This window comes from Sceloporus occidentalis, unplaced genomic scaffold, assembly GCF_023333645.1.
Source record: "Sceloporus occidentalis isolate IW3139 unplaced genomic scaffold, rSceOcc1.0.p SCAF_1, whole genome shotgun sequence".
NCBI classification, from domain to species: Eukaryota; Metazoa; Chordata; class Lepidosauria; order Squamata; family Phrynosomatidae; genus Sceloporus; species Sceloporus occidentalis.
Genome location: NW_028316981.1, coordinates 61,752,518 through 61,770,917, shown reverse-complemented (window position 1 = coordinate 61,770,917; position 18,400 = coordinate 61,752,518). Strand labels below are relative to the sequence as shown.

The following is an 18,400-nucleotide window of genomic DNA, read 5'->3' as shown; positions in this document are numbered from 1 at the left end:
AAAATCGTTTATTCAAAGTTTGCCTCACAAAAACGTAACATTAATGCAACACCAAGGCCAAAAACCAATTGTCCGTCCCAAAGTAGGCTCATTAAACCAGTGGGATTTACACACGTTTATTTACCATTCCATAAGTGATTGAATGGGTCTCCTCTAATTGAGGCTTATTATTAGCTAGAGATCACTGCAAAGGAGGCCAGCAAGGGAAGGCAGCACCATGGGACCTCTGCGTCTACATGAGCAGCTATTTAGGTCTGGGCTGGAAGTGTTTATATATAAACAGCATTACTCTAGCTTAATCAGATGAACAGGAATGGAAGTGGATGACCCAGTTCCCTAGCACTTGCTTCACTCTTCCCTTTCATACATAGCACTCACCCCCCCCCCCCCTTAAATAGGGTGGAGAGCTGGATTTGAACAAGGACCCTGCATGTGTTGTTTTGTAGGCAGGCAACAAATTTAAAATGCTTGGGACACAAATCCGTCCCACATTTATACCTATGGCATAGGCAGGTGAAGGCAAATAAACAGGAAAGGGGAAGAAAGAATGGTTGCTGCTAACAGGGAACACTCTGCACCTCCACCACATGTTCACACATGTACTTAACTTTTGAAGAGGAAGAAGCAGACAGGTACCACTCATCCGTGCTTCTGGTGGTTTGCATTGCCTTTCTTTCTTTTGGCACAAATTCTGCACTTAGGAGTTGCCAGGTGAAATAAGCAACAGGACTCCACTCCTTTCAATGATTGTGTAGAAGAGGGGATTTCAGCAAGTGTTGAAAGGACTAACAATTTTAAGCAACACCTGCCAAAATTCCTTCTTTTTACACAACCCTTAAGGGGCCCTATCCCTTATTTTACCTGACAAATGTATCTCCACTGTACACAGTGAGCAACTATAAATAAGCTGTTTTCTTTTGGGAGCTTAGTGCAAGCTTGGAAGTACAGTAAACAGTTTTTGTAACCCATTTCTGTTGAGGTTAATGAGGGGTAACAAAATGACATTATAAAAGTAATAGAACAAGTAGAAACTATGCTGCCTCTTTTTCTGGTGTGGCAAGTAATGTCTTCTAGTTACTTTTAAAAGTTACTTTTATAAGACATTTTAGAGGCATTTACTTTGTTTTACAACATTTATTCATTTGCTTACAAGGATTTCCCCCACCTCCAAAAGAAGCACCAGAAAAGTAACAGGCAACATAATGAATTATATCACTGAGATACTGTAACTGGTAACAGAATAACAAAGTAGTTACTATATTTTATTCATTTTATGCAGTATGTTTATATTGTTGCACTTTTATATTATACTTATTTTCTATGTAAACAGCCTATGGTCTAAGCATCAATAAATTACTACTTTTAATTTAAAAAATGTAACACAATGGAACTGTATCTCAGAGGTGACTAGTTTCATAATATATAACTTTTTAAATGTAGCTTCCCAAGCTCCCTTTTTATGCATATCCCCCATTTCATTCCTTCATCAGTCTGTCACATATTCAGATTGCCATTCATGTATCAATGTCCTTACACAGAGTTTACTAAAATGGCAGTTTTAGTCCTTGGTCCGTTCTCTGTTGCATCTATCCAGTCAATAGGAAGGACCATTTGGTCCTTAACCACATTTTTGCACATTTGTATCAACTTTTAAAAGATTGCTTAACTTTCCACCTTTTCATGGGCCTAGCCGTTTTATTACCCTTCTGGGCTTGTGGTGTATTTTAGGCAATTTTTTACCATTTTGAATTTACTAAAGTCGAATCCATGGCCCAGGGATCCCCAAGCTTTGAAGTGCAGCTTTCCTGCCCTGGTAAGTGCCTATTCCACACACACTCCCATTATATTCGTTATACTTTTATACACATTGCTCTTTCCTGTTGTGCAATCGCTTGCAACTGGGTTAAGCTTGCAGATGGAGGGGAAGTATATGCACACATGGACCCTGGAATAAGGGGGCTCAATTCCTCCACTGAAGACTAGGCTGGGGGGAGGCTGAGATTGCCCTCCACCAAACTGAACAGGTGTCTTGGACCACCAGGAGCTAAGTTTTCCTTAGGAATTATCAATCAGCAATGTACTAAATTATCAAGCATATACACAAATTAAGACAAATTTAATAATAATAATACTAGTTTATTTATATTTTCCCACCTCTCCCAGGTGTATTGAGGTGGGATTACAGTCTTCTAAAATACATACATCAATACTTAAAATACATATAAAAACACATCAATAAAATTAATAACAATTAATCTTAAAAACTAACTCATCATCAAGTGGCAATGCAATAAAGTTATGCAATGGTCAGAAGGTATTTCTTACATAAGGTCAGGTGGGTAAGCTTGCTGGAAGAGATCCGTCCTAAGTGCCCTCTTAAACGCCTCCAAGGAGGTAATGAGACGGATCTCTTCTGGAAGGCCATTCCACAATTTTTGAGCAGCTGCTGTAAAGGCTCTCTGGGAGGTTAAATAAATAATAATAATAAAAGCTTGATTTATATACCGCCCTTCGAAACATCAGGGCGGTTAACAGCAATAAAATATAACAAATACAGTACAGCATAATAAAAACAGTGCAATTAAAACAATAAAGAACTTGTGTCAGATCACCAGCTGCTAACAGAGGGGGGAGAGGGCATTCAGGGAGAAAAATCAGGGGTAGGCCTGCTCTAAAAAGAACGTTTTCAGCCCCTTCTTAAATTGGGCCAGGGAGGTTGCTGAACGGAGCTCAATGGGCAGCGAGTTCCAGAGGGTAGGGGCCGAAGTGGAAAAGGCCCTTCTGGTAGTATTAACTAGTCTAGCCTCTGGAACTCTTAATAGGTGCTGCCTGGTGGATCTGAGTGTGCGGGGCGGATTGTACGGAGAGAGGCGGTCCTTTAAGTACCCTGGGCCCAAGCCATTTAGGGCTTTATAGGTTATAACCAACACCTTGTATTGCGCCCGGAAGCGAATAGGCAGCCAATGTAAGTCTTTTAAGACCGATGTTATGTGACTGGTCCTAGGTGTATTAGTGACCAGTCTTGCTGCCATATTCTGCACCAATTGCAGCTTCCGGGTATGGTACAAGGGTTGCCCCATGTAGAGCGCATTGCAGAAATCCAACCGAGAGGTTACCAGGGCATGTACTACTGTTTCAAGGTCCCTCCGGCCCAGGTAGGGACGCAGCTGGCGTATCAGCCGAAGCTGATAACAGGTGCTCCTGACTGTCGCATCCACCTGAGATGTAAGGTGGAGCGACAAGTCGAGGAGCACCCCCAAACTGCGTACTGAGTCCTTCACAGGAAGCGTGATCCCGTTCAGGACAGGTGGAACCACCGCCATCCCTGGGCCAGGAGAACCTATCACGAGCACTTCCGTTTTCTCTGGATTCAGGCTGAGTCTGTTTTCCCTCATCCAGCCCATTACCGACTCCAGACAGGCCACGAGAGGAGAGATGCCATCCCTGGTCACTGCATCAGTCGGAGACATAGAGAAAATTATTTGGGTGTCATCAGCGTACTGATAACCCCGCGCCCCATGTCTCCGGATGATCTCTCCCAGCGGTTTCATGTAAATGTTAAAGAGCATGGGAGACAGAATGGCTCCTTGAGGGACCCCAGATGTTAGGGGCCTCTTGTCGGAGCACACGTCTCCCAGCTGCACCATCTGGAACCTCCCAGAGAGGTAGGACCGGAACCACTGGAGCGCAGTGCCCCCGATTCCCACCTCTGCCAGGCGCTCCAGAAGGATACCATGGTCTATGGTATCGAAAGCCGCTGAGATGTCTAAGAGCACCAACAGGGACACGCTTCCCCTGTCGATGCCCAGACGGAGGTCATCGACCAAGGCGACCATGGCAGTCTCAACCCCATAGCCCGCCCGAAAGCCGGTTTGAAATGGGTCTAGATAATCCGTTTCATCCAGGATCGATTGGAGCTGGATCGCAACCGCCCTCTCGATCACCTTACCCAAAAATGGCAATAGCGATACTGGCCGGTAATTGTTATGCATCAGGGGGTCAAGGGAGGGCTTTTTTAATAAAGGTCTTACAGTGGCCAATTTTAGATTCGATGGAAATTGCCCCTCCCTGAGAGATGTGTTAATGATCCGGTGTAACATTGAAGTTACAACCGGTCCCCCCTGAGCCGCCAGCCATGAGGGACAGGGATCGAGAGAGCAGGTCATCTTCCTAACACTTCCAAGGATCCTGTCCACATCCTCGGTACTTACAGACTCAAAGTGATCCAGTTTAACCAAGTCCACGGAGGCTCTGGATACCTCTTCTCTAGGCTCTGCTCTAATACTGGCATTAAGACCTTCGCTTATCTGAGAGATTTTATCCGCGAAGAAGTTGTTAAATCGGTCACAGCAGGCCTTAGAAGGTTCAAGGATCTGGTTCGGGGCAGGAGGGAGCTGAGTTAGCTCCCTCACAACCCTGAACAACTCTGTCAGACGCAACTCCGCAGACACGACACGTGCACCATAGAACGAGTTCTTAGCTGCACGTATCGCCTCTCCGTAGTCCTTCAAAAGATGGTCTAGGAGAGTCTGGTCGGATAAGTGCTGGTGTTTCCGCCAGCGGTGCTCTAGCCGTCGCAGAACCCGCTTCCTTGCCCGGAGATCTTCCGTATACCAGGGCTTCCTTTTGGAAGCAGGTCTGAGAGGGCGCTTGGGAGCGATACTGTATATAGCCCTGGAGATATTAGTATCCCAGATGTTAGTCAGGGCATCAACAGAATCGCCGTCGGTTCCAACCGTATACCCCTCTAGGGCTTCTTGGAACCTTTTGGGTTCCATCAGCCTTCGAGGGTGGACCATTTTAATATGTCCGCCACCCCCGGGGAGGATCTGGGTAGAAGCCTTGATTTTTGCCTCCACCAGGAAATGATCCGTCCATGACAAGGGGGAAATATTAGATATTTCCACCCACGGAATTTCCATGTCCGTACAAAAGACCAAATCAAGTGTATTACCCGCAGAATGCGTAGGCCCTGAGACCAGTTGTGACAGGCCCATGGCTGTCATGGTCTCCATGAATTCCCGAGCCGCACCGGATGGAACGTAGTTGACCGCGAAGGAGATGTTGAAGTCTCCCAGGACCAAAAGCCTGGGGGACTCCAACATCAGCTCCGAGACCAACTGTGTCAGCTCGTTAAGGGAGTCTGTTAGCGCACGGGGTGGCCGATAGACCAACAGAATCCCTAGACTGTCTCTGGCCTTCAGGGTCAAGTAAATACACTCAATATAGGAAGTTTGACATACATGGTTCCTAGTTAGAGACAAGGTGTTCTTATGTACCAAGGCAACTCCCCCTCCCCGCCCACCTAACCTGGTCTGGTCCTTCACTGAGTACCCAGCAGGTAGGGCCTGAGCCCATACAGCTTCTCCCTCAGGCCCAAGCCAGGTCTCAGTAATGCAAGCCAGGTCACAGTTGTTGTCCTCGAACAGGTCATGTATAATATGGGATTTGTTCTTAATGGACCTGGCATTGCACAGGAGCAGAGACAGGGTTTGTGGTACGGTTGGAGCGACCCTCAGGTCTCTGGTTAGAAGAGGGACAGGAAGGCGGGATAGATATTAAGCATCGATCTCGCCTTCCCCTGTAACGCTGGTCCACTCTCCTACCCTTGCCCCACACTACCTCAACGGGAGCCCCGCCCGCACAAAAAGAGTTACCCTCTGCCTCCCCAGCCGAAACATTCCCCGAGTCCATATCCTCCCCCTCCCCCGGTAGTACCGTGAAAAGGGCAGAGAGAAAACACTTCAGTCATTCTCTGCCCAATCCGGCACGGGAACGGCACCCCTGCCCTCAAACTGCCGCTAAAAAAGTGCAACTGCGCAGCTGCGGAAGTGCAGAGTCCAGCAACCAGTCCGTGGGCGGCTCCCCCCCGGGACAGTGCGCAGATGTGCACCTCTGACACCCTGGGGAAGACCGCCCGGCAGCAGTCACAGCTCCAGCAGCGGCGTGTCCGGTGGAAAGCGAAGGGGGCATGGCGAAGAAGGGCCAGGCAGCCCGGCTTTTATGCGCACCTCTCTCACTGGTGCGCCTCTCCCTCGCCTTCCCCCCAGGTGTCCTCAATTTGGCTCTCTCCAGCCACCACGGGAAACGCTGGGATGGAGGCAGAGTCCAGCAACCAGTCCGTGGGCAGTTCCCCCAGGATGGTGCGCAGATGCGCACCTCCGACACCCCGGGGAAGGCCGCCCGGCAGCAGTCATAGCTCCAGCAGCGGCGTGTCCGGTGGAAAGCGAAGGGGGTGGTGGAAAGCGAAGGGGGGTTAAGAGGGGGTGGGGGGTGGAGACTTAAGTCCTCCCACAAAGCCACGCCCCCTGCCTTGCCTTGCCTTGGCTGGGAAGCCTCAGGTGGAGTGTTGGCTTCTGGCTGCAGCAGGTGTCCCTTCAGGCTCCTTCAGGGTCAGCAGATGTTAAGAGGGGGGTGGAGGGATGGAGACTTAAGTCCTCCCACAAAGCCACGCCCCCTGACTCGCCTTGCCTTGCCTTGCCTTGGCTGGGAAGCTTCAGGTGGAGGCTGGTTGATTGGTGTTCTAACACATTCTTGCCAGTTATTCTGAGAGTGCGGGGCGGATTGGGTAGGGAGAGGCATTCCCACAAGTAACTCAGGCCCAAGCCATGTAGGGCTTTAAAGGTAATAACCAACACCTTGTATTGCACCTGGAAGCTAACTGGCAGCCAGTGAAGATATTTTAAAACAGGTGTTACGCGGTCGAACTTGTGACCAATCTGGCTGCTGCATTTTGAACCAACTGAAGCTTCCAAACTTGGTACAAGGGTAGCCCCATGTAAAGCGCATTGCAGAAATCAAGACGAGAGATTACCAGTGCGTGCACCACTGCTTCAGGGTCCTTTTGGTCCAGGTAGGGATGCAGCTGGTGAATCAACCAAAGCTGAGTCCTCTCATGAATAACAAAAGGTTGCATGCCATCCATCCTATGCATATTTACTTGGCAGTGAGCTACAGTGAAAACTTGAAAGGGACTTCTAAGTATATATTGTGCTTGTAATGCTTCATATTTAAGGATGACTTAAGAGAATGCAGTGGCTTGGTGGGTAAGATGCCAATTCTGATGATCAGAAGACCAGAAGGTTGGCAGTTTGAGGCCTAAGTGCAACATGGTGGGGAGAGCTCCTGTCAAAAGCATGCAAATGCAAGTAGAGAGGTACCACTTCAGTGAGAAGGTAACAGTGATTGGTGGTCATGCTGGCCACATGACCACCAGATTAGTCCCTGGACAAAGCTGGCTCTTTGGCTTAGTAATGGAGATGAGCACCATCCCCTACAGCTGGTTACAACTAGACATTCATGTCAATGGACTACTTTTACCTTTACCTTTCAATATGGTTGCGAAAAGTAATTTGTGCTCCCTGTGACTGTGTCTCACATCTTATTCTATACACCTCAGGCTCGATATACATGCTTTTGTATTTTCTTTTGAGAGTGTTAAGTGTACATTTCTGCATCTTCTAACATATCTGCACAGACTTTGCTTTTAAAATAGTGTTGTGGAGGGATGGTTATGGTAAACACCATTCTTCTAAAATGTTCTTACACATTTTCCTCTTTGCTTGATATATTGTATTTTTTAATTTACTCAGTTATGAAAAAAAATCATTTATAATTATGTCATTCCTTTCATGGCAGTCAGATTGTTTCCTGCTTCAGTTGTCCTTTGTTGCTGTTATTTAAGTGCAATGCATTCTATATTTGTTATTTTGTTTTTAAAAAAGAAACACTTGCAAGTAGGGAAAATTAGTAACAACTTGCTTGCCAGTGTTGACCCCCTCCGCACACACACACACACACATTAAAAATAGTTCTGGGGTCCCTATGTGCGCACATGCATGTGTGTGAAAGCATATGCATGTTTGCAGCCCTTAACCTACAAGCCAAAAAACTTATAGCCCCGCACTAAAGATAATTCTTGGCTGATGCAACCAACACGCAGTTGCAACTGCACATTCCTATGTATATATTTATCACAGTAAGACCTTGTTTTTATTTTTGCTGCAGTGAATTCAGAGCAACATTTAATCCCAATCTTGCTTCCACTCAGGGCTGTAGATTTTTCTAATTTACAATCCTCAGTAAAGGAGTCATGACAGAACTCCATTTGACCTGCAAGGTATTTCTGGGAATACACTCCCAGAACTGATATAGCCCCTATGACAGACCCAACCACTTCTTTTACCACTGCAATAGCAAAACTAATGGTCCCGGACAGGCAAAACAAAGCTGCTTTGAGTCACTTTGGAGATAATGCTGTTTAAATGACACATGCATCTTAAGAGGTCAGAAGTTGTGCCAAAGCTGCGCTCCAATCCTTAGGACTGGAGTGTGGCTTTGCCATGGCTTCTGGCCTCTTAGGATGCATACATCATTTAAACAGCTTACCTCCAAAGAGACCCAAAGCAGCTTTATTTTGGCCTGTCTGTTTGGGCCCTAATCTTTACAGTCCTCTCACAGGGATGGCTCATTCTGGCCCTTAGGACCTGTAGTAATCTTTCAAACCACAAGAGTTAAAAGACATGTTGAAATATATGTACAAACCTTTTATAAATGAATATTCTTTAGCGTTGATTAAGGTGTATAGAAAATATAAAGGAGGAATGGATTCTCAGAAGTGTCAGCCAATTGTGGCAGGTGACTTCTATGACAGTGAGGAAATGAACTCACTTCTGTTTTTAGTCTCAATTCCAAAGGAGATGTACTAAGTGCCAAATCCAACACACACACCCTGACAATAGAACTGGATTTCTCAATAGTGGACAGTTTTCTTTTTGTTCTGAACAGGAACCCAGATTGTACAAATGGCACTCTCCATTTAAAATTGTTCCCAAAGCCTATGAGACCGCCACCACCTACATACATATAATGGTGTGTCAAGATATTACATCTGGGTTCAGTAGACTTTTGTGAAAATATAAAAATGGTAGACACTTGCTGACTAGGAGCCTTTCACACTTCCCAATTATACCACAATGATTCAGCCCTGGCAACATTTACTGGAATCCTGGGATATCTAGTTTGGTGATGCAGTAAAGCTCTTTAGTGATGAATTCTAAATGCCTCTCCCTAAACTGCTAATCCCAGGATTCTGCAAAATGGAACCAGGACAGTTAAAGTGGAAACATAGCACTATCACTGTATAGCTTGAAAAGGCCTGGAATCAACTTGTTTGTTCCTGCACCTGCCTACCAATACTGAGGTAAGGAAGGCACTGTGCCAGGAAGGCATTGGCCCTGCTCCAATCCCAGGGGGGAAAAATGAGCCTGCCCTATCCCAGCCTTTTCTCCAGTTTCTCATAAGGCCTCTACAAGCAGCTATGTTGCACCAGGATGCCTCTTCTCTCCAGAAGAAAGCCCAACATCCCCTTTCCCACCTTGTGATGTACCTTCGTGAGATCTGTTACTTTGGGATGTATTCCAGCAACAGAAGCAGTAGCTTCATTACCTGGAACAGGGTTCCAGTTTTTAGTGGAATGTATCCAAAACAGGAGGTTCACCTCTGCAGAAAGCTGCCTTTTCCATGTAAAGGGAGATGAGGTGGTAGAACTGGGACTGGAATACATACTTTCCTGGTATGTTTACAACACAGACATTCTGCATGGCTGAAGAGAGCCAAGGAATAACTAGCTGCTTAGACCTCTCCTTGTGTGTGAAATTATTAACAGCCAGCAAGAAGGCACTTGCCTGATTGTTTTGGATCTACTTACTCATTGTGTCTAAAGCTATGGTACTCTATTGATACTACCTTTAGACCAAAACATTATTTGAAGCATGCTATATTTCATACAACTGAGTTTGTTTTCTGTTTGCACCTAGGACCTTTTTCCTTGTGCCAGGGTGGGGATCATGAACACCTCCAGATGTTATTGGGCTACAGTTGATGAGGAATGCTGAGGTTTACAGACCAAGAATATCTGGAAGGCCAAACAATCCCCATCTCTGGCCTAACGAAAAGGGTGTTTGTGAATGTGCATATGCATCCAAATGTAGTTGTGCTTGCAGGAATCTTAATTCAATGGTACTGTAAAACACAAAAGGAACACCAGTCCTCTACCAACCAGTGAGACTTGGAAAGTGATACTTTATTAAATACATTTTCTTAATGATATACATCCATGGACAATAAATGTTGCTTTAAAAGAATAGGTGCGTTATGTTAAAGCATTGTTACACTTTCAGTAAAGCTTCCCCTCCGCCTTTTCCTTCATTCATACTGGTCACATGCTTGAGAAGAATGTCACACCAGAAATAATACATTTTCAGAGTGTCAAATGCTTTACATTCTTTTGGATATCAATACATACAACACACACAAAGATTTGTACTTAGATCATTTTTTATTCTTGCTATTTTATATATTTAATTGTATTCAATGCCCCCCCCCCTGTTTTATGTGCATTTGTTTTAGTTGCTATAAGACACATTATTAGTCCCAGTTCTGAGAGAACAGCTAGATATAAATGAATTATATCATAATTTCCCTTTTCAATAAGCAAAGCTCTGGACTTGTTTTTAATACAAAGAACCTGAGCCCAAAATCAAATCAACTACTTCAGGTCATGCAAAACATCCCTGAGTGAATCAGAATATGTTACTGAACATGTTACTCCCTCATTATGCTTCTATCCTTTCCCATCTTGCTCCACCCCCAGGTATGTAGGACTACAACTCACATCATCCACACCCTCAGCAAAGCCTGTTGGCTGGTATGATGACAGTTGTAGTCCAATGTATCTAGGGGGGATTACAGTGGGCAAAGATGTCATGGGGTAAAACTTTTTGGAGGAAAGAGCTCTCCAAATTCCAATCCAAAACACACTACTGATAGGCTGGCATGTAAGGTGTTATCAAGAACTTCTCCTTATCCCTGAAGCAGCATTGCACTTAAGCAGCAACCCTGCAAAACCATTTTTATTAAGAAAGTGTTGCATGATCCTTTTAATCAGGGTGCACACTGCACAGCCTGGGAGTGCAATGACCCTTTGGGAAGGAGGTTATCATATGGACCTTGCCATCCTGGTTGCCTTAAACCTAATTTTTAAAAAAATGACAAAAATTAATAATTTCTTCAGGTGAAAAATAGTCTCTGGAGAGTAGTTTTGGCTATAAAAGCATATTTAATCCCCTCTACCCCATAACAGAAAAAGAAAAGTCTAAAGGTGATCAGCATAGCTTCTAGTTGCTTGAAACCTCTCCTCTGGGTTGCTGCCAGAGGCACGTTGTGGGCTGGAAGAAGTAAAAAATGACCCTCTGACCCTATGTGAGTGTGCACCTTTGCATTAAACATATTAACTTGTATGTGTCTTTTTAAAAAATAAAAAGGAGCACAACTTGCCAAACACAGGAGAACAGTTAAGTATAAAGACTGAAAACATTTCAGTCACCAGGAGGCACATCTGTCATCTTATTGCAGCCAATCATGGAGAGACATTCAAAGAACTACAATATTTGGAGGCACCAGATCCAATTTGATCTTGGAAACTGAGCAGGATCAGTCTTGGCTGGTACTTGGACTGGGGGTCCACCAAGATGATATAGGCTATATTACAGAAGAAGGTGATAGTAAACCACTACTGGCCTAAGAAAACCATATGAAATGGAAGGGGTCAACTTAAGGTGACAGGTGAGGCAGCTTGAAGGCACACAGAGAAAGAGGCACTTGCATGGGGACACAGACACCCTTGTTTAAATTACATTGACACAAACTCATTTGCAGATCTGTTGTTGTTGTTGTGGTGGTGGTGGTGGTGTGCCTTCAAATCGTTTCCAACTTATGCCTACCCTAAGGTGAACTTATCATCGGGCTGAGAGCATGTGACTCACCCAATGGGTTTCCATGGCTGAGTGCGGAATTGAATTCAGATCTCTAGAATCATAGTCCAATGCTCATATTACATATGCTGAAGTCTAAAATTGATCAGAAATGATCAGAAGTGACTTCTAGTTGCCTGAAGCTGAAACACTACACCACTGAAATGCAAATCCTTTTTGGTGCCTATCTAGCCAAATCCTTTGCTTGTGCAATCATCTTCAAGTCAATATCTGAACTGGTTAGACACTGGATCTTCACCGAGATGCAGAGTTTGGCCTGATAATGTCAAAAGCCAAAAGTGAACAATCTGGCATAAGACTGATTCAGTTAAGTGTGCAACAACTCAACCAACCTCTGACATATGCCCCTCCCAAATCACTTAGAGCAGCTGTATGGCAGAGTGGGAAATAAGAGAGGAATTATAATTAGTAAATGTATTATACACAATGATGTCAACATACAAGAGATTCTTCCCTCGATTTACTTAACCTATCATCTCAGTAGAGCAATTCGCTAGTGTGGATCAGTCTGCTGTAGCTCCACTTCCATTGTTAAATAATTTTTCCCAAATGAGCCTCCCTCCTCCTGACCCTCACCATGCTAGTCATGTGAAAGGGGAGGGGAGAAAATATGCATCCTTTGTTTTATTGAAAGGAATTACCCAGGGGAAATTACACAGCAAATGGCTGCCATTACCATACTGTTTCCAAAAAATTAAATCAACTGCAGCAAAGACAAGCAAGTCCCATTAAAGACAAATTACTGCAACTTCAACTTTTGAAGACTACAGCCCCTTTTATTAGGAATATGGGTGCTATCCAAGGGAGAGATTTGATTCCCTCCCCACTCTCCTGTAATCAGAAGTACAGTTTTTATACCTTCCCCAGCTATTACTCCTTGTATTTTTCAAAAGAGAGAATGTACCATTCTTCTTTGTAGATGCTTCTAGCATGATTATGTGAGTTGTTTTGCTTGGAGTCGCCAGTGTTACAGTACAAAGCTATTTTCCAAAGTGACTGAAATAATGGCTTAGCTTTCAAACCCAACTTATTTTCTGTTAATTTTGCTTTTATATGTGAGCTTGGAAGCTTCCTAAGATTTCCAAGAATACATGATACATACTGCCATGTCATAACTTCTACTATTAAAAATAAATAAATCCTGAAGTAAAATAAAGAATATTAATTTCCTCAACGAATCCTCTGGTTTTCAAAGTGATTGGTCAATACTCTTCTTCTACATTTTCATGCCCATATTGTTATTTTGTTATTACTAACTGTTAGAAGACTGTTGCTGTTTTAGTGTGTTAACATTTTATACAATTACTGTATTGTAATACAATAAAATTTGGGTGAAATTTTAAAAAGATTGGTAATACTCCATACATCAGAACTAAAAGACTCGTATTCTAGAACTGAGTAACAGGCTTTAAAATTAGTGGCCCTGACTGAGCACTGGGTAAGCAACTGGATCTGTCCTGTGTGGAAAAGAAGTGGCTGACACCTGGATTTCAAAAATGTAATTTCAGAATTAAGGCCTACTAATCTAACTGGAAAATGCAGGTGGCAATCAGAAAATTGGGATGGGATATAATTTAAAACATTTTGCATTTTGAGAGGAATTTCCTGGTTTTACACATCCAAAAACAACAGACAAATCAGAACACAATTATTTTTCAGTATCTGTATTTCTCAGAATTTTCTTGTATGGGTGTCTGTACAAAAACACATGCAAAAATGCAGATATTATTGGGAAAATGTTTTTAAACACTTTCTATAAGAGGAAGATACTTGTAAAAATATATACTTTAGTCAAAAGTCTGTACAAAAATGTGTATATTAAGGGAAATGCATATAAATTTCATGCAGACATTTTGCAGGAAAATGTTTAAAAAAATCATGAGCAAAAAAACCCAAACAAACCTACAGTTTGAAAAAAAAATTAGATTGACAGATTAATCCTTCCCAACTAGAGATACAAGTCAACAAACACGTCTAATCCTTACCTTGTAAGGTTTTTTTTCATGGAGTATAAACAGACTGGTTTAAATTCTTCCACAAAGAAATACTTAAGTCTTAAGCAGTAATTCATATGAGATTTCATTTTATACAGTATTTGTTAAGATTAATTTCAGGTGTCAAAACACTCTTCTGTTAAATAGAAGAACATGGAATATAAATGCAACAAAAGAAGGATGTCTAAATTGATACTGCTCAATGTCGGTATAATAATTCTCCCAACAGGCAAACTAAGAACAAACTTGAACTCATGGCCTAAAACTGCTAAACTAATTTTCTGAGCAATGTGGAAGAATCCTTCAAACAAATGGAGGAATAAGCAAAGCCACACAAATTGTGTTCCTCATGCTCCATCCTGTGGTAGTTATAAGAATAGCATGTTTATTATGTTAATACTAGGCATGGGTTCTTCTTTCTTAAAGCTCTTTTCAGCCAGTTATTTAGAAGAAAGGCACATTTACATTTAATTGATGTGTAAGGTCCCTACAGGAGGCTTATAAACAAAATTCACACTCATGTTGAATTTAGACAGCAAGACAGATGCCTCAGATTAAAATAAACCATTGCCAATGCAGCCAGATTTGTCTATAAAGTGCATTTAATTCTTCTGACAAACCAAAAATGAAATTAAAATATAGTCAGCCCTCTTTATCCATGGGTTCAAGTTTCCATGGCTTGAAAATATTCCAAAAATACATGAATTCCAAAAGGAAAATTTTGATTTTTCCATTTTATATAAGGGACACTATTTTACTATGCCATTGTATTTAATGGGACTTGAACATCCATGGATTGTGGGATCCATGGGGATCCTGGAACCAAACACAGCAGATATGAAGGGCCCACAGTGGCTACAGCCCATTACAGACGGGCAAAATGTGGTGTGGCAGTGGCGGTACTAGGGTTAGGGACGCCACTGCAGACGCTCTCTAACCCTAGTACGTATTCCATACGTCAAAATGGTGGTGCCCTGTACACACGGGCGCTTCCATTTTGACATGATGGATGCTTAGCATCCGCACATCATGGTGCACTTGTGACATCACGAGTGTGGCATTGGCGCACTCAGACATCAGAAGTGCACCACAAAAAGAACCTGCTTTTTGCGGGTTCTTTTTTTGCCAGCAGGAAACCATGCGGTTTATCCGCTGTGGCTTCCTGGTGGCGGAAAAGGAGGTGCCGGCAAGCTGCCCTTTTTGTGCAGTCTGTTCCATGCCTATTTGTCCTGAGAAGGGCACTCTTGAGTGGTAAAAACTCTGGAAACCAAGGCCTAAGAGGAGCAGCTTAGGGAGTTGTGTATATTTAGCTTGGAAAGCAGAAGATTGAGAAGTTACATGATAGCCATCTTCAAATAGCATATAGGAGATCAAGTTGGCTTGTTTTCTGCTGTTCCAGAGACCAGGATTTCCTGAAGCTGAAAACTGACTGCCTCAGAATTAGTGATGGGCTCTCCTTCTCTGGAGGTCTTTAAACTGAGACTGTAGGTCATCTCTAAAGAATACTGTAGCCATGTGTGAAAAACGACTATGTGTGATAAAGAAACAACAAGGAGCCTTGTGTTGCCTTAAAGACTACCAAATGGTTGCATAAATGTGCACGGACTACTGTCCATCAGATGTATGAAGGTCCTCCAAAGCTTTTGTCATAATAAACTGGTTTGCCTTTAATTTGCTACAAGACCTTCCATTGATTTTGCTGCAACAGACTAGAATGGCAAGTCTTCTGGAATGTAGCCCACTCAGAGATGAGGAATGTTACAGAATTATCATTCAGGGGGAAAGATGGAATTTGTGAGGCATGCCAATGGTCATGTGCAGCTTTAGAACACAAGTACAGTGGGACCTTGTTATACGCTGGGGGTTGGTTCCAGGATCCCCCGTGTATAACAAAATCTGTGGATGCTCAAGTCCTATTAAATATAATGACATAGCAAAATGGTGTCCCTTATAAAAAATGGAAAATCAAGGTTTGATATTTGAAATTTATACTTTTTTAAAACCTTTTCCAAACCATGCATGCTTGAATCCGTTTATAAGAAATCCATGTATAAGAAAGGCTGACTGTACTGCTCCAGCAGTCTCTACTGTTAACCAGCTCATAGGTTTTATAAGAGTGAGATGGAGATAAACAATTAAATGGATTGACACTATAGCCATGCATGCAGAAGGTACAACTTCATTTGGTTCTGAAAAAGGATGGGAACTTGGGGGTATGTATCATATTAATATCACTGTTATTGATGCCATGAGTACAGAAATTAATGGGCTTAAAATAAACAACTCTTCTTCTCCCAGTTTAACTTTAAGCAAGCCAGGGATTTGCATCTTCCTGAATTCCTTCTCACACATTAAAATGGTGTTTTTAGAAACTGACATAAGAAACTAGCATGGTATGAAATCTTGCCCAGCTGGACTAACAAACACATATCTATGACAGTCTTTTCTTTTGCCTGAGTTATTTATGTCACTCTGAATTCCTGGAGTGTACCAAGAACAGAAAGAACAGACAGTACTGATGCTTAAAAGTAAAGCTACATGTTCCATGTTTCAATAAGGCTTTGGGTTCATTTGTTTCAAGTGCTGCTCATAGCTTTCAAGTGTTGCTCAAAAAAGGCCATTACTTAAACCCGTGTGTGCTGCTTTTTAACACAGAAGAACCCCACCCTCAGTTGCCAATGGAGGAAGTGATGCACTAGGCATGTCTACAACATATACCTACATCAGAAGTAACATAAAAGGCACATGGAGGCCCTATGAAATTGTGTTTCTGGGAGAAAGAGCATGCTAGACTGTTGCTGTGTTATTTTCCATCTGTGTAGTTTTACCAGTTAGAAAGACAGTCTGGGACATTAACTTCCCAGTATTCCAAAACAACTTGGAAAGGCTCCACAGACAGAAGAAGAAGACTTGTCCCTTCAGGAAGCCACCATTCACAATGGGAATGCATAAGAAGGGAGTGGAGCTAGTATGATCCCCTTCTTCCTAAGTGTTTCTTCAACTTGTTTTTATGATGCTTAAATAGAGATAGAATTTGCATTTGTAATAACTGGAATATTTCTGATTGTTCGTCATCAAGCAGAGAGGCACAGGAGAGCTCCCATGTGGAACTCACAATTACCTACATGAACATCCAGACAATCTCCTCTCTTCTTTCTCAGGGACCTCACACAACATGCCCCAATGTTGAGGACAAACCTCAGCAATAATACAGCTCTTTCTGGAATGGAAACCACTCTCTCTGTGTGTCCCTCTAAACCAAGGCCAACAACAAATAGCCCTGATTGGACTTTTAAGACTTTGTAGCAATTGAGGGCTTGTTCAAATGCCTCTATTTAAAAAACAAACAAACCACAAAACACCTACATTATCAAAGTGATAAATAGTTTAAAATACATTCGTACAAAAATAAAATAATCCACTCTCACAAGTAAAAGGCACATATACTTGACCTTTGGAAAGCCCTTTGAAGCATAATATAGACACTGTTAAAGCCACTTAGACCACAACCCTATGCATGTTTACTCAGACACTGAGGCCTGCTGGTTTCAGTGGATTTACTTCGTGTTGCGTGTGTATAGGATTGTAGTCTTAGTTATATCTTTGGTATAAAAAAGATATCATTTTGTAATGTAGCTTTTTCATTGGTGTGGACCTTTGACACTAGACCACAAAGTGATTTCTTCTTATTGTTTCCTTGATGAGTCTTCCATGTATAGCATGCAAATGTTTCTCACATGTCTTCCTATGATGATTGGGGAAAACCCCAAAACCTTTTTGGCTCCTCCCAGGACTTTTGAATCTAGAATAAAACAAAACCCAAAGTGGGGTGGAAAAGAGAAAAAAATGAGTCAGAGGAGCAATCATTAAAAAGGGAAGGTCTTCTTTCATGTCATGGTGTTTGACACAAAACATCTGACTCACATTTTTCCGAAGGACAGCATTCCAGCATTCCACGATCCGATACTCCTCAGATATAATTTCCGTAATCTTCGTACAACATGCTGGCTGAGGCTGACTGCAATTGTCTAACACATTCATGCTAAGCAATTAAAGCACAATCATTCCACTTCAACTGCCATTGTTCTATCCTATTGAATCCTGGGGTTTATAGTTTGGAGAGGCACTAGAGCTCTCTGGCTGAGAATGCTAACTGCCTCACTCCCAAGTGCAAATCCCAGGATTTCATAAGATGTTGCCATGGCAGTTAAAGGGGAATAAAAGCACAATTCTGCAGTGTGAATTGGCTCCATATTGTAAAAGGGAATGTAATTCATAAAGCTAACAGGTTATTTTTGTCATAAATGGAATTTTTATTCAAATAATCCCTTCTAGCTAACTTTCAGTGAACTATAAAACAACTCCAGAGCTCCAGTGACCAAACTGTTGGACACAAGCATATTAACTTTTTTTCATGTTTTAAATATCTTTCCCAGTGGTCTTATCTTCCTAGTTTGAACAGAAATCCAACTCATTTTTAGCATAAAGAAAGAGGACTATTCCCAAGACTGCTAAAGCATGAATCGCTGCAGTAACATGCTAAAATAATGTTTTTACAGGATGTAAAAATCA

The 18,400-nt window shown here is 42.6% G+C and overlaps 1 protein-coding gene across 3 annotated transcripts in view; it reads right to left on the bottom strand.

Annotated features, from left to right (window-relative positions):
* Positions 1-15,774: 15,774 nt before the first annotated feature.
* LOC149321475 (caspase recruitment domain-containing protein 19-like) overlaps positions 15,775-18,400 on the bottom strand; it is a 39,908-nt gene continuing 37,282 nt past the window's right edge. For all 3 annotated transcript variants that reach the window (XM_089498209.1, XM_089498344.1, XM_089498272.1), the window contains one exon: positions 15,775-17,630. In XM_089498209.1, coding sequence (XP_089354335.1) covers positions 17,515-17,630 — 116 coding nt within the window. In that variant the 3' untranslated portion in view covers positions 15,775-17,514. The remainder of the gene's footprint in view (positions 17,631-18,400) is intronic.